The sequence below is a fragment of the Rhinatrema bivittatum genome, chromosome 8 (assembly GCF_901001135.1).
Source record: "Rhinatrema bivittatum chromosome 8, aRhiBiv1.1, whole genome shotgun sequence".
NCBI lineage: Eukaryota > Metazoa > Chordata > Amphibia > Gymnophiona > Rhinatrematidae > Rhinatrema > Rhinatrema bivittatum.
The window spans coordinates 213,223,377-213,245,733 of NC_042622.1; the positions used below are offsets into that span (position 1 = coordinate 213,223,377).

The 22,357-nt window shown below is 45.9% G+C and overlaps 1 protein-coding gene across 1 annotated transcript; it reads right to left on the minus strand.

Moving 5' to 3' along the window:
• Window positions 1-263: 263 nt before the first annotated feature.
• Window positions 264-13,691, minus strand: LOC115097602 (fibrinogen-like protein 1-like protein). The gene is made up of 3 exons (XM_029613543.1): window positions 13,655-13,691; window positions 6,586-7,233; window positions 264-286 (listed from the first exon to the last, which is right to left on the minus strand). The coding sequence occupies exons 1-3, from the start codon at window positions 13,689-13,691 to the stop codon at window positions 264-266; spliced, it is 708 nt and encodes a 235-aa protein (XP_029469403.1).
• Between the last annotated feature and the right edge of the window lie 8,666 nt (window positions 13,692-22,357).

A 22,357-nucleotide genomic window follows, 5' to 3' on the forward strand; every position in this document is an offset into this window, starting at 1 on the left:
AACTTTTACCAATACTTCATTCTCCAGTATTCACAGTTGGTAGCTCCTCTCACCGCCCTTACAAGAAAAGGTGCCAGTGCCCAAAGATGGCCGCCTGAAGCATTCCAGGCCTTTGAAGACTTGAAACAGGCCTTCTTCCGAGATCTCTGTCTCTGCCACCCCAATCCCTCTCGCCCATTTGTGGTGGAGGTAGACGCCTCGGATGTGGCAGTAGGAGATGTACTCAGCCAGCACTCTGACACCGGAGCCCTACTACCATGCTCCTACTTCTCCCGGAAGTTCTCTCCTGCTGAAAAAAACGATGGCATCAGGGACAAAGAACTTCTAGCGATTAAAATGGCATTTGAAGAGTGGAGGCAATGGTTGGAGGGGGCCCAACACCCCCGTAACAGTGTATACCAACCACAAAAATCTAGAATACCTCTGCCAGACCCAGCGCTTGAATTCCCGGCAGGCCCGCTGGTTGTTGTTCTTCAGCAGATTCAACTTCACTCTGCAGTATCACCCTGATTCTAAGAACGCCCGAGCGGACGCTCTATCCCGGACTTGGGTTACTCCCCAGTATATCTTGGACTCTGCTAAAGTCCTGTTAGTGTTTGAGATAGTTGTGGGTGGATCCTTGGGCCGGTGGCAGATGACCACGCCCCTGGGGGAAGATCCCGAGAGGGACCACCGGTCAGGCTCAGAGTTTGGAGACAGACACACACTAGTTCTTTTATTAAACAGTATATTGAACCACCAGAGATGGCAGTAGTGAGTTGAAAGTGCCCGGCTGGGCTGTAGTTCCTCAGATACTGGAACAGCAATCCTGGATAACTGAGCTGTAGAGAAACTGAATATAGTGAGTAGGCAGGGTATGCAGAGTTCAGGAACAGAACCTTGATGATAATACTCACACAATAGTGTCTTAGAAGCAGCCCAGGAGCTGGAAATGAATTAGGCCCTCGAGGAGCGAGTACCTGGTTCCAGCGAATGCTCTGAGAGAGAGATGGTAACTCACTGGTGTTGTAGGCAGCGAAGACTTTCTGGCAGAAGTGATATTTAGTAGCAAGTCCGGGAACGTGGGCCCTCGAGGAGTGAGTACCGGTTCCAGACTGCGACTTGAAAAACAAGAGAGAGACTGAGGCCCTCGAGGAGCGGGTACCTCTGGTAAAGTCTGAGGAGGCAGAGTAGCAAGGTATGCAGAGAGTGAATCCCATCCGCAGCAATACCTGGAGGAAGCTAGGGATCCTTTCCGTTGCCAACTCGATTAGTTAGTGAATTCAGAGACCTTAAGATTCTGGTAAGGATGATGTTATCTCAGGGGGACGCCCCTGAGGTTCGCGCCACTGCTGGTACTTGAGTTGGGGCCACGCGCGCCCTTAGTCTTCTGGAAAACATGGCGGAGTGCAGCGTCTAGCCGGTCCTAGGACACCGGAGGAGGTTGGCAAGATGACGCCGCCATGGCCAATCTTCCATCAAGCAAAGAGGGAGTCGCCAAAGAGGTACGGTGGGCATAGTGGAGACGTCGGGCAGTGACGGTCGCAACAGTACCCCCCTTCAAAGGGCGATTTCCTCTTTGGGTACCAGGCTTGGGTTTTGAAGGATGTGCGATGTGGAATTGATGAAGCACCTCTTTGTCCAGGATATTGGTCTGAGGCTCCCAAGAGTTTTCTTCGGGGCCGAAACCTTCCCACTTTAGAAGGTATTCAAAAGTATTGCCTCTTTTACAAACATCTAAGATCTCTTCGACTTTGAATTGTAAGTCATCTTCTGCATTGATGACAGGTGGGTCTTAAGATTTGGAAGAAAACTCGCTGAGTATGAGCGGTTTCAGAAGTGAAACGTGGAAAGCATTATGGATGTTGAGCCCAGGTGGTAGCTTCAGACGGTAGGTGACTTTGCTAATACGTTGAAGAACTGGGAATGGTCCCACGTAGTGAGGAGCAAACCGAGAGGAAGGTAGTTTAAGTCTGAGGTGCTTGGTTGACAACCAGACTTTGTCTCCTGGCTTGAAGACTGGATCTTGCAAATGGTGCGCATCGTAATACTTCATAGCACGGTCACTCGCTTTGATTAGCATGTCCTTTGTCTGAACCCACAGTTTATGGATATCATCAGCAGTGGACTGAGCTGCTGGAGACGTCACTGAGAGCTTCAATGGAAGTGGCGGTGTTGGAGAACGTCCATAAACCACATCAAATGGTGACAATCCAGTAGATGTTGCTGGATGAGAGTTGATGGCGAATTCATGAAAGCAATTCGTCCAGTTATTCTGTAAGGACGTGACATAGGCTCGAATAAACTGCTTCATTGTACGATTCATCCGTTCCTTCTGGCCATTCGACTGTGGATGGTAGGCTGCAGAGTAGTCTGGAGTGATGTCGAACAACTTGCACAAGGCCTTCCAGAATCGTGCCGTGAATTGGGACCCACGGTCAGAAACGATGTGTGAAGGTAGCCCGTGGAGGCGGAATATGAGCTTTGTAAGCTCCAAGGCTGAAGGTATGCCAGGGAGCACCATGAAGTGTGCCATCTTGCTTAATCGATTCACAGTCACCCAGATGGTGTTCATTCCTCCGGAAGAAGGTAAATCGACTACAAAGTCAGTAGCGATGTGCGACCAGGGCTGATCTGAAACTGGCAATGGTTGCATCTGACCCCACGGTTGTCCAGAAGTAGGTTTGTTCTTAGCACAATTGGTGCAGGATGCCACGTAGAAATAGGTATCCTTTTTGATGGTAGGCCACCAATACAGCTCCTGAATTTTGAGCAGGGTACGGCGTTGGCCAGGATGGCCAGCCAGCTTAGAATCGTGCACCTAAAAGAGCACTTTCTTCCTGAGTCTCTTAGGAACGATTGTTTTTCCAGCGGGTACAGATTGGATGGATGCCAAGAGGATTTTATTCAGGTCAATTATGTGCTGTGGCTCATCAGGCACATCCTCTGAATGAAACGAGCATGACAGAGCATCTGCTCTGGTGTTTCGATCTCCAGGGCGAAACTTAAGCACAAAATCGAAACGATTAAAGAATAAGGACCATCTGGCCTGTCTGTAATTCAGACGTTGTGCATGGCGGAGGTACTCTAGGTTTTTGTGATCCGTGAATACGGTTATTTGATGTTGAGCGCCTTCGAGCCAAGGCCGCCATTCTTCGAATGTGAGCTTTATTGCCAAGAGTTCTTTATCGCCTATCCCATAGTTTTTCTCGGCTGGAGAAAATCTTCTTGAGAAGAACGAACAGGGACGTAAGGCTTTCGAATCTCCAGATTGGCTTAACACAGCCCCTACCCCCACATCCGAAGCGTCAACTTCTACTATGAAAGGCTTGTTAGGGTCTGGATGCCGCAAGCACGGTTCTGTGGAGAAGGCAGTCTTCAATTTCTCGAACTCAGAAATGGCCTCCGCTAACCATTTTGAAGCGATGGCACCCTTGCGGGTCATCGCAGTCAAGGGTACGGTTAAAGAAGAGTAGTTGTTTATAAAGCTTCGATAGTAATTGGTGAACCCCAGGAATCTCCTTAAAGCCTTCAGGCTGGTAGGCTGGGACCATTTCTTGATATTTTCAAGTTTGTGAGGGTCATTTTGGAAGCCTTCCTTTGACACTATGTAGCCTAGAAAAGGCACTGAGTCTTTGTGAAATTCACACTTAGAGAGTTTGGCGTACAGCCGGTTTTCACGGAGACGGTGGAGTACTTGCTTGACGCCTGCAATGTGGCTGTCCAAATCCTGAGAAAAGATTAGAATATCATCCAGGTAGACCACAACGTTCTTGTACAGCAGATCCCGCAAGATGTCGTTTATCATATTTTGGAAATGGCGGGTGCATTGCACAACCCGAACGGCATTACTAGATACTCAAAGTGACCGTCTCGTGTGTTGAAGGCCGTTTTCCATTCATCACCGCTCCGAATGCGAATGAGGTTGTAGGCCCCCTTCAGGTCAAGCTTTGAAAATATCTTGGCCCCTTGCAGCTGATCAAATAGCTCCGAGATTAATGGCAAGGGGTAACGGTCTTTGATCGTTATTTCATTTAGACCTCGGTAATCGATACATGGATGTAGGATACCGTCCTTCTTCCCCACGAAGGAAAAGCCTGCGCTGGCTGGCAACTTTGATGGTCGGATAAAGCCCTTCTGGAGATTTTCTTCAATGTATTCTGACATTGCTTTATTCTCAAGAGCAGAGAGAGGGTACACCCTACCCTTCGGTGGCTCAGAGTTGGGCTTCAGTCTTATGGCACAGTCATAGGGCCTATGTGGAGGACGAATATCAGCGCATCCTGGCTGTGTTGGTGCCATGACCGGGCCTGCTCACCTCGCTCTTCCCTCCACTAGCTCAGGCTCCTCTTCCCTTGCCGCAGCTGCCAGCTCCCAACATCCCCAACGCTCTCCTCGGGCTTCCTCGCCTTCCTCCACGCCGCAGGCCTCTCAGAGGAGCTCCCAAAGGGGCTCCACATCTTCAGCCTCCTCTGTCCCACTCTTAGGCACGCACACGACCAACATCTCCACCTTTAAAGAGCCGAGGGCGGGAACCTCGGTCCAGACGCCTCCCAATGACGTCATATAGTAGGACTATAAATAGCGAGGCCCTGTCCCCAGGACCTCGCCTTGGCAATCAGGTTGACACCTTCGGTGTAGCTAGTTTGTTGCCCTACATTCCTGTGTTCTCCTGCTTCCTTGATCCAGTCTCTGTTCCATTGTTCCTGTGTTCCTGTCTTGTTTCAGTGCTCCTGCGTTCCTGTGTTCTCGTGGTCCTCCTGTGTTCCAGCATCTGGCCTGATTCCTGTTCCAAGTTCCTCCTTATCGTACCTTCTCGGACTGATTCACAGTACTGACTCTTGCTTGCTTGACTATGTTTGACCGCTGCCTGGAACTGACCACTGCCTGCCTTCTGACTACATTTGACCGCTGCCTGGAACTGACCTCTGCTTGCCTGACCACATTGACCGCCACCTGGAACTGACCTTTGTTGGTCTTTACTACGCATGGACTGATCTCGGAACTGACCCTTGCTTTGGCTGACTACCCTCGGATGGATACCCTGGCTTTGACCCTTGTGCTACACTCGGATACTCTGTTTGCTCCTGTGACCACCAGACCAGCCTGCTCGGATGCTGCCCACGGCCTACATCAGACTAGACCAATAGGCGCTGCCTATCTCGCCCAGAGGACTTTCATTTCCTGTTTCCTTCCTGAGGTCTCTGGTGATCCTGGTTCAGGTCTAGCCCCTCCTTTCTTCAGCAGCCACGCACCTTTGCTCGTGGTGGGCACACCTCTCCGATACCTCTCCGGGAGACCCTCTGAGGCCCACCTAAGTCCAGGCGGTCCGGGTATCCAAGGGCTCTCCTGCAGAAACCCTGGATTGCTATTGGCGAAGCTCCAGCTAGCCTCTGTCTCCTTATGTGCTCCACCTCCTGGTGGCAGGCGCTCTCTGTGTCCGACCAGAGGGCTGTACCAATCCTGAATCCAGCCCAAGGGTCCACCTCCAGCGCAACATAAATGACTATCATATCTCCCATTTCCTTCCTTTCCTCTAGGATATACATAATTAAATCTTTAAATCTATCTCCATATGATTTAGAATGAAGGCCACTGATGTTTGTTTATATCCTTTTGAGGTGTGGTCTCCAGAATTGTACACAGTATTCCAATTGAGGTCTTACCAGTGACTTATACAGATGCAATATCACCTCCTTTTTTTCTGCTGACAATTCCTCTCCTTATGCACTCATGCATCTTCCTGCCTTTTGCCATCACCTTCTCCACCTGTTTGGCCACCTTGAAATCATCAGTTATGATCACCCCCAGATCTTGTGCTTGTTTCATACATAGAAAAATTTCACTCCCTAGAATGTTCTGTTTTCTCTTGTGCTTTTGTAGCCCAAATGCATGACCCTGCATTTATTTTTAGCATTAATCTTAGCTGCCAGACTATAGACTATTCCTCATGGTTCACTAGCTGTTTACACAGCTTCTTGGGTGTCTATCCTGGTGCAGATTTTGATATTATTATTCACAAAAAGATAACTCTTTCCTGATAGATCTTCTGCAATATTGCTTACAAAAATGTGAACAGCTTATTTAATTAATGGTATCAAGGAGAACTTATATTTATCCTTAAACAGAGAGAGGATACACACAGCCTACATCAAAGTGTGATTCTATCAGATCAAAGTGATTAACCTGCATTAAACTGTGACTACCCCTGCAACACAAGCTTGTTTTTACTCGCAAAGGTCCATACTGAAGAAAGTGTAATGTGATGGAATGGTGTGTACGGTGTACAGGGAGAATTTAAAGATTCAAATTTATGGAAACAAGAAGAGGTCAGTGATTACCTTTATTACAGTAAAATACATGGAAACTATACAAAGGAGCCCAGGTTGTCACTGTGCTCCAGGGAATAGGATGTATGTGTCAGTTGGTTATGTGGTAAAGAATGAAGAAAATGACTAATCTAAAATGTTTATGGTGGACATGGTGTAGGACGTGAATCTTCACCATCTCCTCCTCCACCACCTTCTCCTCCATCGCCGCCTCCTCCACCATTATCCCCACCATCTCCTCCTCCCCCTCCCCCTCCACCATCTCCTCCTCCTCCACCTCCTCCTCCATCTTCCTCACAGAAATGGCTAGGTTTGATAAGTATTTCTGTGGACTTGCAGTTGCCAGGGCACAGACCCTGCCAATAAATGTCAGTTTTTGTGTTCAGGTTAGCAAAACGGCAGTTGTCATACCACCAGCCCCCTCCAGCACGGGCAGCACAGTTCCCTATGGCGCGGTCATTGTCCCTGTCATAAGTGGAGAATTTCATGTTATCATGCATGGCATGGTTCTCGTCGGTGGTCAGAGCATCTCCAGCTGTGCCGCTGTACTTGCCGAGCCGCAGCCGAAAGCAGCCTAACTCTCCCTCCAAACTGAATGAGTCATAATCAGCAAATCTCTCCACACCAATTGCGTCCCGCAGGACAAAACGCACCTTATAAAGCTTCTGACTGGTAAGTAGGTGCACAGGCTGGTTCCCCAGCCAGTGGTCGCCCTGGGGGCTGCCAAAACCTTGCTTGTAACTCTCCCAAGGGACATTCCAGTTGGTTTTGCTGTTGTAACTGTTTCTCTGGATCACTGTCCATCCCCCACCTGACTTCTTCATGTCACAGTGCACCACCAGGCGATGCCCAACTGCTGGCTGGATGATGTAGAGCCCGCTCTGCCGACCCCAGGGAATTTCAGCACAGTCCTCAGGATACACCACTGCTGGGAAGGAAAATATCTTTTCAGACACTCCCTGCTGGACATCCTTCAGCAAGTACAACTAGCACAGATGGGGACCCCTCTGAAGGCGCAGATAAGTATGAGGGATATATTACCATGGTTACTGCAAGAAATTATGACTTTTTGAGACGGAGATTCGTGAGGGAAAAAGGGAGAAGCTTCATTCAGAATTTCAAGCCCTCAAACTAGATTGGATAATTGGCTCACAGGGCATAATGAAAACTTTTCAACCATGGAAAAGGGAGATCTTTCAGCAGCCCTGTGAGAGCTGAGAGGAGGTGTGAAAAAATGGGTGTCTTCCACTAGAGGGATGCAGGTGACTCTGGAGGTGTCAAACCTCTTCCCCGCCCCCCCCCCCCCTCCTTTACCCATGGACCTCAGAAGCACCACACACACAAAGGGATGACCAAAACCTCAGAAACGTTTTCATGAGTGCCCAGTCACCCTTGTGTGCAAGATATTTGAGCTATAGCATTTTCTCTGACCTGGTCCACCATAAATGTTATATCCTGCTTTATTCTTGAAATAGATATCAGAGTTTGTTTCTCTTGGATTATTGCCCCGAGTAATGCAGTCATGGTAATGGTAGTGAAAATTCCTCAGTGCCTACTGGCTTGGGAACTTCAGTTGAGGAAGGACAGCTCCAAGGTGCCCTGAACTCTGCTTGTTGAGCAGAGGCTAGCACAAGCAGGATGGGGGTCATCTCTTCCGTAATCAGGCACAATAACTCTGGTACCTGAAAGTAAAATAGGTGTTTGTTTTCCGTGATCATCTGGATTTTTTGAATAAAATAGCAAGGGGGATGGATGAGTGAAGGACTTGGGAACATTATGAAAATATTTTGCTACAAAATGAGTTTTAAACTTTCCTAATTTACATAAGGGAAACTTGAAGGCTGGCCCTAGCATTAAAATTTCCTGCTCCAGTGCATTATGACACTTATCTTCCATACAAAAGAAATGATGTATACAAGTTCCAAGATCAGGGTCAACCCAAAGGAGCTGATACAGTCCTCACGCTGCACGGAGATGCAGGCCCATTTTCTTAAGGAAATCAGAACTACAGCTCCAACTTACAACAGGGCAAAAACCAGGACTGGATCTGTCTCTCTGGGTTGACCTGGGCAAGATGGCCAAGGGTGTTAAATGAAGCAGGCAAAAGAGGCTAAAACTGTTTTATTTAAGGGACATTTTTCAGCAGCCCCTGATGTGTGCAACATACATGGGCTATTTTTATCCAACCTACACTGCTTCAGGTCTAAAAGAGAAACAACCCACAGTGTTTCCGTTTGAACAGGAGCAGATGCAAAGTGCATGTACTAAAAGTGTCCATCTACTTTGCATCTGCCATTTTCTCGGGTGGGAAAAATAGTGCACACGCTTTTAGAAATCCCACTTCTATGCACTGGTCTCCTCCTTGGCCTAAATACGCTCACAGAAATGCCTCTTTTCTAATACAGCTAAATGTACGTGTGCGATGGAAGCCACACACACTTTTAGCCACATTTGAGAATGACAGTTTTTCAATCAGACCATTTTACCCAGATAAATTCCTATTTACCCATATCAGTGGCTTTAAAAATTGCCCTCTAAATGGTGTACATTAACATCTGTGAGTGGGGAGGCAGCATGTGGTAGGGGCTGGCAGGGCTGTGCAAGAGCTTGTCATGCTGGGTTAGGCCTAGCAGTGGTGGGGGTGAAGTGTAAGATCAGAAAGTACAATGGAGGGGGCTGGGTGCACTATATGAGTAGCTATTTACATTCAGCGCTGCTTATGTTGTGTAGCACTATAGAAATATTAATTCGTATTACCAAGCTTTCTGGTTAGGCATGGGAAGGGAGAGGCGCTGAATGTGAACTAAATAGGAGGAAAATGACAAAAAGGGTCTTGGATAAGGAGCGACATCCTGCAAATGGTCACACTCTATGCTTGGCAGCCGGGATATATCATTAGCAGGGTAGACAGGAATAATTGGGCAGACTGAATGGGCTAATTGGTCTTTCCCTGCTATCATCTATTATGGTGCTATGTAGGGCAGAGGGTGCACTGTAGAGGTTAGGGGTGCAGTAGAACGGATGGAGTGTGGAGGCAGGGAGTGCAGTGTAAGAACTGGGAGTGCAGTGTAAAGCTTGCAAGGTGCACGGGGCAGGTAGGGAGTGTAGTATAAGAACTGACAGAACAATGTTAGAACATAAGTAGTGCTATGCCAAGTTAGACCAAAGGACCATCCGAAATCTACCAGTGGCTAATCCAGGTACCCCTCCCTGTTGCATGATCCCCATGCATGCCTAGCTAATCAGTGTTAATGGATCTGTCTTCCAGAAACTTGCCCCAAACTTTTTTAAACCCTGCTATGCTATTAACTTTGACCACAACCTCCAGCCACAAATTCCTAAAGCTTCCAAACGTTAACTGTGTGTTGACTGGAAAAATAGTTTCAAATCTTGTAGGACTAGTATGGCATCTGCAGAAGGAACCTAGGCAATCTCACAAGATCATGTGCAACATCTTTGGATAATGTTTATGTTGGTCAATAAACAGTGTCACAATTTGCAAAGAATCCCTCTTTTTCCATGAGCGAACTGTCTACTAGAACTCTGAACTGAGTTGTATTAAAATTCTGCCCTCGCCATACGCAGTTGCTGTTGAGGGCTCTGATCTGAAGGTGATGTATGCAGGCTAAGAACTGCAGATACGCTGTACCAGGCTTTGAGAGAAAGCATGAAGGAGACTTACACTTCCTGCTATTCGCTGTCTGTGGGAGAGACAATAAAGTCGACTTGCATTCCCTGTTATTCACTGTTACAATATAGGAAACAACTTCCTATTATTAGAATAAAAGAGACCTGCAGTTCATGGTAAACAATGTCTCTGTGAGAATATAGGAGACCTGCATTTCATGGTATTCAGTCTCTGTGTTGCCTCAGTAAATGCAGATTATAAGGCACCATAACAAATCCTCTGGGCCGAATTTGCCTCTGGCATGCCCCTAAACACGTGGGGTCTCCTCTGAAGTATTTGCATTTTCAGAGCAAGAGGAGGCTTGTCTCCAAACATGTATTATGATAATAGGCAGCTGCTTCTTCTGAGCAATGCTTTTTCGCCTCAGATGTGCACAGCACATCCTGGACAGAAGGCACTCCTATGCACATGCCTATTCTGCCTAATGGGAAAGCCACCCTCCAGCAATTAGCACTCTTTCAGGTAAATTATAAGGGCCTAAGATGCAAATGACTCCCTTCCTTGGAAAATAGAGAATGGGAGCTTTAAGGGGGGAGACTGCTCACATTTGTTACCATAGATGAGGAAGTCTTCTTATTACAGAGTGGAAATAGCAGTACTGCCCAGGAAGAGGGAGGAAGGTCAGAGGTGTTCCCTTTCACAATGCCTATAAAGAAAGTTCATAACCAAGCTGTAGGCGAGACCTCTTTATTAGACTAACTTTGTAACTAGCTTTCAAGAGCTGTGCCCCCTTCATCAGATCAGTGCAGTATATAGCTCATGAAAATTAATCACAAATGTATTAAGTTAGTCCAATATTACTATTACTACTATTGATTATCTAGTGCTACAAGACACACGCAGCACTATACAGACACACAGAACAGACAGTCCATGCTCAAGGAACTTACAATCCAGTCATGACACACAGACAAGAAACATAAGAGAAACTTTGTTTATTATAGAAATAGTTAAGTCAAGAAGGCCATGATCAGAAAGAACCAGGATTCAAGTTTTAAAAGCAGCCTTAAAAAGGTAGAGTTTAGGTGGAATATGAATATGGTAAGAGGGACTCATCAGCTTAGGAAGGCATTCGGTGCAGCAAGGTGGAAAGCATAGCGTAGGGAGATGATAGCAGCTTGCCTCATGAACTGGAGGTCATAAGGAAGCGTATAGACCGGGGGGGACATAAGAACGGACAGGTAATGATGATCTGCAGCGTAAATACACTTGTGAATAGAAGAAGTTTGAACTTTATGTGGAAATGGATGGAAGCTAATGTAATGATCTGAGAAAAAGCTTAAATAGTCATTATGATGGAGGAACATAAATCATGCAGCTGAATTTTGAATGAACTGCAATGGAAACTGAAGGCTCAGCAGCAGACCCCCGAGGAGCAGGATGCAGTAGTCTAAGCGGGAGGTGAAGAGAGAATTGATAAAAAGGTGTCACCCACAATTTGTTTTTTAAACCAAATTAACTAAAACAGCAACCTCACTACTCCTTTGCACAATAAATGCTAACCAGAATCAGGGTCATAGTAGGAAATCTCCTCCTCAGTTAGAGATAATAATTTCAGATGCTCTAAGATGAGGATATATTGTACTACACAGGAAGGTTAGAGATGGACATGCAATCTCACCCACCGTCCACTAGTACTCCAGCCCCCTTGCCTGCTTTTGGCCCTCCATCCTCTGTTCTGGCTCTCCATTCTCAGCCCTCCATCCCTTTCCAACCCTTCTACCCACTATCTTGCTCTCTCTTCTTTTAGCCCCTATCTTCCCTTTCAGCCCATTTGTCCCTCTCAAACTCATGCCTTTATCTTTCCCTTTCAGCACCTTGCCCTCATCACTCCCTCGCAGCCTGCCTTTCCCCCTCTCCATTCCCAACCCCTATCCCAACTCTGTCACCTATCACTTTTCTCCCCTCCTCTTCCATTCTCAGCCTCCCATCTCCCTCTTTCCCTCCCTCTCCCCCTATCAGTCTCACAGCATTCCATTGGCTCTCTCAGTACCCCCTCCAAATCTCAGTCATTCATTTCACTTCTTTTCCTCAGTGAGCAGAACGAGTGTCCCAAGGCAGCACTCCTCATAGAGCACAGGGCTGATTATAAAGCAAGCAACAAAAGCCATGGGGACTCTGAAAGAGTGGATGAGCTTGCTGGAACTCCTTCTCTCCCTGTGAATTTGGTACAGGCTTCCTGTCTGAAACCAACACCACAAGAAGAGGAGGAACAGAGAAGGAGCCACTACAAGGATAGTAAGCACTTATGCTTTTTGCAAGACCTTACGGCCTGAGTTACCTGCTTGTTCAGTGACACCTCACCTTCAGTGTTCTTGGAGCTCCAGGATACCCGAGGGTGGATCCGGGAGGCAAGAAGGAGGCCAATGTTGCATCTGTCGGTGCTAGACGGCTTCGCCCCATTTGCCTCACCTTGTTCACGGCTCCTCCCGCTTACCTAGGAAAGATGGCTACTGCCGCGTCTACAAGCCAACCTCTCCGGTGTCCCCGGAACGGCTATGGTGCAGCCTCCCGCCATTGCTCCTCCCAGGTATCTACTAGGGTGCACGCGCGCCACCCACGTCTTTATTACAACCTTGGCGCGAACCTCGGGGGCGTTCCCCTTTGCTGACATCACGCCATCCGGGTATATAACCTATACTAATTTGCTAGCTCGTTGAGTTAGCAAGGACTCAAATCCGTTCCTGTCTATGCTACTCTGCAGCTTCCATGCTGCCGCTGGAAGCTCTTTCTCTGCCCTTCGGGGTAACTGCTAACCTGGGTACTCTCTGCTGAACTCAGCGCAGAAAGTCCTGGGCTCAGCCATCCCCTGTAATATCTCAGCCAGGAGGAGTAGCCCATAGGGAGTGTCATTTTTCAAGGGACTAATTGGGTAAAGAGGTTGCTTTAGCCATAGAAATGGTCCTTTTGAGAACTGCCTGTCTGATATGTGCATAAAATTAGGCACAGACAAATTGTATGCATGTAATTTTACGTGCATAGTGGAGAGGCATTTAGGGGTGGAGTCTGGGAAAGGTTTGGATATACGCACATACTTCCAATTTTGAAAAGTATGTATAGTTTCTCTGAATATCTCCCCAAACTAATTAGCAACTATAAGTTGTAGGGGGAATTCTGCCAGGATAATTTTCAAAGTGAATGAGTGCACTTTGAAAATCGGTGTAACTTTTGCATGTAACAGCCAGCAAATGTATGCAGTCTGCTATGACATTACCTCCAAAGAGACTAGTGGAGAAGGAATCCCAGCACAGACTGATACCCCCTGGACAAAAGGTTCAAAACAGAGCCAGTGAGAGAAGCCATCTCCTTCCCTCTGAATCTCTCTCTCTTTAGGCTAGTCTCTCATTTGTTTGGCTTCTGCTAATATACCCAAATCTCCCGTAATATTTCTTAAAATCTCCTGTAGAAATCTGAGAATGCTGGGAGAGTGTGAAAATATCCAACGTCCCCAGAGTATTTAAAAATCTCTAGCCTTGCTCTGAGAGCCCTGGGAGACTTGGAACATTTCCAGTAGAGACCCAAGAGCTCTTGAAGGGTATTAACATTTCTAGCATAACTTTGCCCACAGGATGGTGTGAAAATCTTGCAGAATTCTTAGAGCCCTGAAAACAGGGAGGGAGGGAAGGGAGGATGGAGTCTCCTTGCACAGCATACTTACCACTGTTCTTGGGGGAATAGTTGAGGATCGCAGACATGGCTGTCCCCTGTAGCACATGGCTGTTGTGAAAGATTTGTGCTGTAGCTCTCTCCAGCCTGACACTGTGTGCCACATGGAGCCTCATCCAGACCGCAAGCAGTCCGAAGAAACACCTACTCACATGCAGAAACCCTGAAAATGTGACGGACAGAGGGACTGAGAGGGGAAAGGAAAGGAGCAAAACCAAATCCTGTTCTAACTTCATTTCCCATTTTCCTTCCTCTATCACCATTCTCTCTCTGACCCTACTCAATTTGCCATTCCCAGTTTCCTCTCCTCTGTCCCTCCTCTTATTTCTTCCGTCTCTCTACCTCACTCCCTTTCACGTTCCCCAGATCTCGCTTTCTAGGGGTTTCTCTTTTTTTTCATACTGTCTCAGTGTAAAATTGAAATATCACAATAAAAACAGACATTTTGACCATGCTGTCTAATTCCTATCTCTGCTTGCCTCTTCCTCTTCTCTAACTTTTCTTGTTTCTGGTTTTCTCAGATTTACCTCTCTTCTGCCTGGTTTCTTTGCATCCCTCCTCTGTGGATTTTTCTCTTACCCTTTCATACGTCAGACCGTGAAAGGACTGGGGAATAGTGGTGTCTCTAGTTTGAATCCCAGTCCCCTGATTTGAAGAAAAGAAGTGTCTTACCCATTTTCCTTCTCTAACCAAGGGGTTCTCGTGTAAATGAGGTCTTAGTCTTACTCCTTTATACTGCAGTTACAGAGCAGCTTGGGCCTGCCTGCAGTCCCTGCAAACAGATGGCATGGGAGGTACCCAGACCAAGATAATGCATGTGTGAGGAAGAGGTGTGGGGCTCCCCTCCAGGCATTTTACAGCTGGAACACAGAAGTCACTGATATTTATGTATTTAATGTAAGGATTTGTTACTCACTCTCCTACTGGAATACTCAGAGTGAGGTACAGGATTAGAGAATATATTATATACATAATAAAATTGGATAACAATACATATAGCATAAATACATAAATGCAGAACAAGTTACATAATAATAATCTAATCCCCCTGCATATATAGAGCACTGGTTTCTGTTTCTTCCAACCCAGTCTGACCCCAGCACTATTTGGCTGTTTTGGGTTTAGTTCTGAAGTTTGCTTGGTACATCTCATTTGTGGACGAGGATCAAACCTGAGGCACCATGAACCTTTTTTCAGGATTACAGGGATTTTTTAAATCCCTTCCCTGTTTCCTGCATACAGGGAGAGGCCTTTGACTAAGAGGTGCCAACTCTAGCTCTCTTCGGAGGTGGCAGGCAGGAACTGTAGCACCATGCACAGCCTGGCAGAAGTGTACAGCCACGGGACTGGAGAAGGCTACTGATTTGTGCCTGTTCTGATACTCTTGATGGTTTGAGGCACTGTCTTCTGCTGAGTTTATATCATGGCAGAGAGCTATGGTCAGACCAGTCTAGGGGGCAGTACTATGCCCTGCCATGAGGAGAGGCCTGGGTTCTTCTGCAGGTCAATTAGGGCTGCGTATGCTGGGGAAGGAACACTCACAGCCTCGGGCTGGGAGGGAGCCATGATCATCACACAATGGTGACACTGAGCGGCTGGATTAAGGCCCATGATTGCAGGTTTCTGCAAGGAGCCCTAATGCATGGCCCCCTGGCCCAGGGCTTTTTGCTGCAAAGTTCTGATTCAAGTAAGCTGGGAGGAGATTAAAAAATGCTCAGATAGTAGAGAATGAAGACTCATAGCACCCATCCCAGTCCTGGTTCAACTGAGCTGGAAGTTCAGAGGGGTAGAAGGAAATGCCGTGTCAAAAAAAACAAAAAAAACCCCAAGAATGCAGATAATCTCCTACCTAGATTACTCTTGTGTGCCTGGAAAGCAGGTGCTGTTCTCTACCATAATCTACTGATCCTCTTCCCTCCTCTCTTTCATTCAGACTCACATTTACAAAACTTTATTGGTATGACAGTTTGGGCCATGTATTTATTTGTAAACAAACATCTGTTGGTCACACACTCCAAAGATTGGGGCGACTACAATATTCATTCACATTTAAAATAAAATCAAACAATATATAAAATACAAAACATACAATCTGAAAACACCAGTAGCATAGATCGATTCTTATCCTGTTACGTCTGCAAAGATCTTCATGAACAACCAAGTTTTTAACTCTTTCCTAAAGTTCTTTTCATTATCCAGCAATCGCTATTGGTTAGACAGAGCGTTCCATAGTATTGGACCAGCAGTGGAAAATGCATGGTTATGTTCTTCATTCAGATGAGCTTCTTGTATGGATGGAATAGATAATAGATCTTGACTCGATGATATCAAAACTACATTGAGGAATGTAAGCATTAAAACCCATACCCAACCCTCCTAACTCCATTTTATGCAAAATTTTAATTATCATAAGTATTTTATATTGGATTCTCACTTCAATCGGAAGCCAATGTATGCTGTAAAGTATGAGTGTAATGTGATTGTGCTTCCCATTCCCAGCCAAAATTCTTGCAGTGGAGGTTTGCAAAAATCGAAGGGGCTTTATAGTTTTCTTAGGCACTCCCAATGACAAGTTGCAATAATCAGTTTCTGATCATATTAACATTTGCAACACTTGTCTGAAGTTATCTAGTTCTGAATAAGGCTGCAAATGTCTCAACACCTGTAATTTATCATATCTGGACTTAACCAATTTTTGACATGTATTTTCATATTTAATTTGCTGTCAAACATCACTTCCAAATCACGGGCAGTATAAACAATACGAATTTCCTTTCCATCAAATCTAAAAACAGGCAAATCAATTTGAAGGGACTTCCGCATCAAGTAAATAATTTCAGTTTTATTCACATTTAATATCCAATTCTTTATAACCTGCAAATAAGTTTCCAATTCTTGCAATATAGATGACCATATTGCTTTTGCAGTAAAAAAAAAAAAAAGTACACTGTGTCATCTGCAAAGATTTTAAACTTTAGCCCCACACCTTCAAGCAATTTGTACAGTGGGGCCAAACAAACATTAAATAATGTGGCTGAAAGTGAAGATCCCTGTGATACTTCCCTTTTTACATCAACCCAACCAGAACTCCCATTATTGGAATCTACTTTAAATTTGCATTCCTTAAAAAAAAAAAAAAAAAAAAAAAAAAAAAAGAACTAAACCAATCAAATACTGTGTTTTAAAAAAAAGCCTAATTCAGCTAAACACATCAGCAGTATCCAATGAGCAAGCATATCAAAGGCTGCCGACACATCGAGGAGCACTAATATATACGTTTGCCCACATTCAAAATTTAAAGATGGTATCTAAAACAGAGAGAAGGAGGGTCTCCATATTGTACGTTTTCTTAAAACCATATTGATTCAGATTTAGGAAAGCATTATCCTCTAACTAATCAGTTCTTTATGAGCAACCTTTTTGATGATTTTTGCTAACAATGACAACGATGAAATAGGTCTATAATTAAGAGAATTACCAGGATCCAACCCAGGAGCTTTTATAATTGGATGAACAGAAGATTTTTTCAAATTAATATGGGCGTGCACCTTCATTCAAAGATAAATTCACAATCTTTGTTAGGGACTATATCTTCATAAATGACTTTCAACGGAGTAACTTGTTTGGCATTTAATGGACAATAGGAGGAGTTCAATGTCCTCACTATATTCTATTTGAGGTGCAGTATTAAAAACCTCCCATATGGGGGGAGCTGTTTCTGGCGGATGCGTGCAGACGTGTGAAACTCCAGCTCCGACCACCCGCCCGCTAAAAGACCCCGCAGAAAGCTAAAAATTGAGCCAAACTCGCAGGAACAGCTCGCTACCGTGAGTGGAACTCCCTCTCCTTACTGCATAATGGCTGCAAAGCGGAAAACGGCAGACTTGCGGCAGTTTTCATATGAAAAGCCGGTGGCCGCGGCGAGCCAAGATGGTGGCGAGGCTGAAGATGCCGCGGCGGCGAGAGTAATAGACAGCGTACTGGAGCAGGCAGAGGACCCAAAAGCAGTTGATACTCCTCCCAACGCGGCCCTGCTCACCTGTGAAGAAGCCAGAACATGGTTTCTTGAAATTCAGGCAGATCTTAACACCGGGAAGACATCATGGCGTCTGTAGCTGATCTGAAGGAGGACCTGGCAGTTTTAGGGCACAGAGTAGATGAGAATGAAATTCGGATTGATGGGCATGGTGATTCCATTAACTCTCTCATCTCACAGCAGGCATCTACCTCCTCTGCCATTCTGGACCTTCAGAACAAAGTTGAAGACCTGGAAAATCGAAATTGGCGCAATAACCTGCGCATCCAGGGGGTGCCGGATACCCCAGAGTACACAGAGGTGGAGGAAGTAGCAACTCAGATTTGCCAATTTATTATGCTTCAAGGATTAGAGGGTGACCAGGCACCCACTTCAGAGCCGGCTGCGATTAACTTTGAGAGGGCGCACCGGGCACTCGGTCCCAGGACGGAGCAGAGACCTCGAGATATTGTGCTGTGTTTCTCCAGCTTTCCTGTTAAAGAGAGGATCTACTCCATAGCTAGGAAGCTAAAGGACATTAACTGGAAGAATCACACTATCTTTATTTATCAAGATTTGTCACCTGTTACGTTAAAGAAATGATACAAGCTGCGCGACGTTACTGCACAACTGAGAGAGCGGAACATCAAATATAGATGGACATTCCCCTTTGGGCTCTCTTTTCAGATCCAAGGAACCAGCTACAGGATATCCTCGTTGGAAGAAGCGGCTGTGGCATTCTCCAAGGCGCAACTACCAGTCACATTCCAGCATACCAGTGAGACATACAAACAGCAGAAGATGGACAATGCTCCTCGCTGGCAAAGGGCGGATAAAGGAGGCAAGAGGCTCAGGCGTCAGCCAGATTCTAGGAGACCGGCAGCACAGGATCATGGGTGACATTTTATCTTACACAGGATACCTGTGGTAACATTGGGACCATGGTCTGTTAGGGTGGCGTGACCACGAGTTGCCACTATTAACTCTACCTGATGGGGGATATACTTGCTCAGTTTAATTACAGTTCAAATTGGGGCATATGTGTGTTGGGGTTCGCACTAAGTTTGGTTAGTAAAAGGGGTTTTATATTTCTAAATAGTTGGTTTCATCATGAGGGTGGGGAAGTCACAGAGTTGGGAATAGCACGCACCGTATGAATTCACTGACCTCCGGAGGAGAAGTATCCCATGGAGGATTATCGGGATACTATTGGACTATTTGGGGGAGGTGCTGGAGTCTTTGTCTTTATGTTTGGGTATTGGTACGTACATGTAGGGATGATAGTCCCATTCAGTGGCGACCCAGTCAGTTCTCATGGGTATAGGGCACTTGTAGACAGGGGAGGGAGGATTGGCACGTAATGAGGTATGCTAGGACAAGACAATAGTGGTATAAATGGCGACTAAATTACTGTCCTTGAATGTTAAAGGGCTCAATACACCATGGAAGCGTTCTTTATTGAGGAGGGAGTTACAGAGGCAACAGGCCGATATAGTATTCGTACAGGAGACGCATGTACGGAAGCATCACCAAAGGCTTCTGAGATTCTCCAAATACCCAGTCTCACACTGGGCAGCTAGTACAAAATCCTCTAAATACACGGGGGTGGGCATTCTAATGGCACCCACATCTGTACATGAAGAACTATCTCATGTGTATGATATACAGGGTCGATATATTTTGGTTAAAGTGAGGGTGGGTAAGCATGTATTTACATTACTTAATGTGTATTTCCCAAATGTACAAAAATCATCTTTTATAGCCACGCTTCATGACCTTCTTCAGCAACATCTGGAGGGTGACCTCATAATGGGTGGAGACTTTAACTTTGTGCAGAATTTGTCTCTGGATTCCAGCTCTGGGAAAGTGTCGGATCAGTCTACTCGTAGGAGGTGGCACACATTTTTAGAGGATTGGGGTTTAGTTGATTTCTGGAGGGAACGTTACCCTACATCCCATTCCTACACCTTTTTCTCTAACCCACATGGCACCTACACCAGGATTGATTATTTCTTTCTATCTAAAACAATACAAACCCTAGCTACAAAACTAGACATAGATAATATAACGTGGTCAGATCACGCTCCAATATGGTTAACTTGTTGCTTTACAGACACGGATAAGGGATTTAGACCTTGGCGCCTTAACGATAGTCTGCTTAAAGATGCTAATTTCTGCGGCCAGATTGAGAAGCTATTACAGGACTATTTTATAACTAACCAAACAGATGGGATGTCACCCCTAATAATCTGGGAATGCTCTAAAGCGGTTGTCCGGGGGGCGTGCATAGCCAGGGCGGCCTTTTGTAATAAAACGAGGGAGGGCCAGCGTCAGAAGTGGGTGCAGGAGCTGGCGCTTCTGACTCAATCGCACAGCTGTACCAAATCTAGATCGACATATCAACAAATAGTAAAGATAAGGGATCAACTTAGGGCTCTTGAGGACACCGCAATTAGCCACCAACTCATGCTCTTGAAGCAACAATTTTTTGAGGGGGGAAATAAGGTGGGAAAATTTCTTGCCAGACAACTCAAAGTAGCCCAAGCCCAAACTGTGGTACCTAAAATCCAAAATACACAGGGTCAAATGATCACCTCGTCTGAGGGCATCCGAACCACTTTCACTAATTTTTACTCCTCCCTATATGCTAAGGACACTGCTATCATTGGGGAGGGAATTGATCGGTATCTGTAGGCTGTGAAGCTACCGGTGATTACTGAGCTGCAGAAAGTTGGGTTGGATAAACTTATTGAGCCTGATGAAGTGGCGTCAGCCATTAAACAACTCAAGACCGGAAAGGCTCCCAGGTTGGACGGGTTTACTAGCTCCTACTATCGAAAATTTACCACTTTGTTAGTAGATCCCTTAACTAATGCCTTTAACTCCTTGTTGGAAGGTACATCTTTCACTAAAGACTCCAATACAGAGGGCATCACGGTGCTAGCGAAACCCGGAAGGGACCCCTCTAAGTGTAGCTCTTATCGACCTATATCTTTAATTAATATAGACCTGAAAATACTGGCCAGAGTCTTAGCAGCTAGACTTAACAAGGTTCTCCCTGGGCTAATACACAATGCCCAGGTGGGCTTTGTGCCAGGGAGATTAGCCGCAGACAATGTACGGCAGATAGTTGATATAGTATACGTTGTACAACAGAAGCGCATACCGGCAGTGTTCTTGGCCCTGGATGCTGAAAAGGCATTCGATCTTGTCCATTGGGAATACCTCTTTAAAACTTTAGAGGCCATGGGTTTTGGGGACTCATTTCTGCTCTGGTTACAAAAACTGTATGAATGCCCACAGGCAAGGGTGAAGGCTAATGGAGGATATGGAACCCCTTTTCCCATTCAGAGGGGTACGAGGCAGGGCTGCCCATTATCACCACTGTTATTCGCATTGTTCCTAGAACCCTTTGCTATCAGAGTAAGGGGAGCTGCGAATATAAAGGGAGTTGTAGGGGGCAATATTCAATCAAAAATCTCCCTTTTCGCCGATGACATCATGCTGACCCTCACCGAACCCCAGACATCCTTGCAAGGTGTTATGGAGGAGCTCCATAGTTTTTCGGCAGTGTCCGGCATGAGAGTCAATTATGACAAATCGGAATTGCTTAACTTAACATTGCCCCACACTGCTGTACAGGACCTTAGCCACCGTTTTCCGTTCTTGTGGGCTTCTTCATCACTTAAATATCTAGGAGTTAAGATTGGTCCCCGCAATCACCAACTGTTTGATTTAAATTATAAACCATTGGTCACAAACTTACAAGAGAATCTCAGACGCTGGGGGTGACATACCTATTCTTGGCTGGGGAGATTGGCCATAGTAAAGATGACAATCTTGCCTTGCTTTCTCTATTTTTTTACTACTATTCCCATTAATATTCCCACCGCTTGCCTTAAAAAATGGCAACAAATAATTTGCGGCTTCATCTGGCGGAAGAGACCACCTAGAGTGGCTAGGAATATCCTATATCAACCCAAGAACAGGGGAGGTCTACACATGCCCAATTTATCCTGGTATTATTATGCAGCTCAGCTTCGAGCTTTGATGGTCTTACACAGCACACAGGAGGCTCCTCAATGGGTCCGACTTGAGCAGGGGTTGCTGGGTGCCTTCCCCATATCTGCTATGCCATGGCAACCCCGTGCATCCCATATGCTCTACGCACTACCCTGCACATATGGCACAGGTGGAAGTCAGTGTTGGCTGGCATAGAAAGCTACTCCCTGATGACTCATTTGTTTACCAATACGGCGCTCCCCCTACAGGAGCGTTCCCTAGCTATCAAGTGCTGGTTGGAGGCAGGGGTTCAACGCTTGGGACATGTTATTCAGAAGGGAGTGATGCTCTCTAGGGAGCAACTGAGCGCTATGCATCCTGCAGGGACTATAGACTTCTTTCTGTATTCCGGGATCCATTCATTTGTTCATAAGGGGTTGAGACTGCACACTGTGAGACCCACTAATAATTTGTTTGAGACTTTGTGCCAGTGTGCCCCGAATATCAAAGGTATTATCTCTAAAATATATGCAATGTTCAATAACACACAGGTTAGGGAGCCTAAATACAGGGCGCTCTGGGAGTTAGACTTCCAGACACAGCTGGACGATAGCGATTGGGATATTATTTATGTTATGGCTAGCAAATGTTCTATATCAGCTAGTCTTCAAGAAAATT

What these genes read in the sequence shown, in the direction of transcription:
- LOC115097602 (XM_029613543.1), bottom strand. Translation starts at nt 13,691, where the DNA reads ATGTCTGCGATCCTCAACTATTCCCCCAAGAACAGTG. An exon ending in CTATTCCCCCAAGAACAGTG is followed by an intron (nt 7,234 to 13,654) that starts GTAAGTATGCTG and finishes CCTTCCCAGCAG; the next exon opens with TGGTGTATCCTGAGGACTGT. An exon ending in TGAGGAAGATGGAGGAGGAG is followed by an intron (nt 287 to 6,585) that starts GTGGAGGAGGAG and finishes TTTTTTCAGCAG; the next exon opens with GAGAGAACTTCCGGGAGAAG.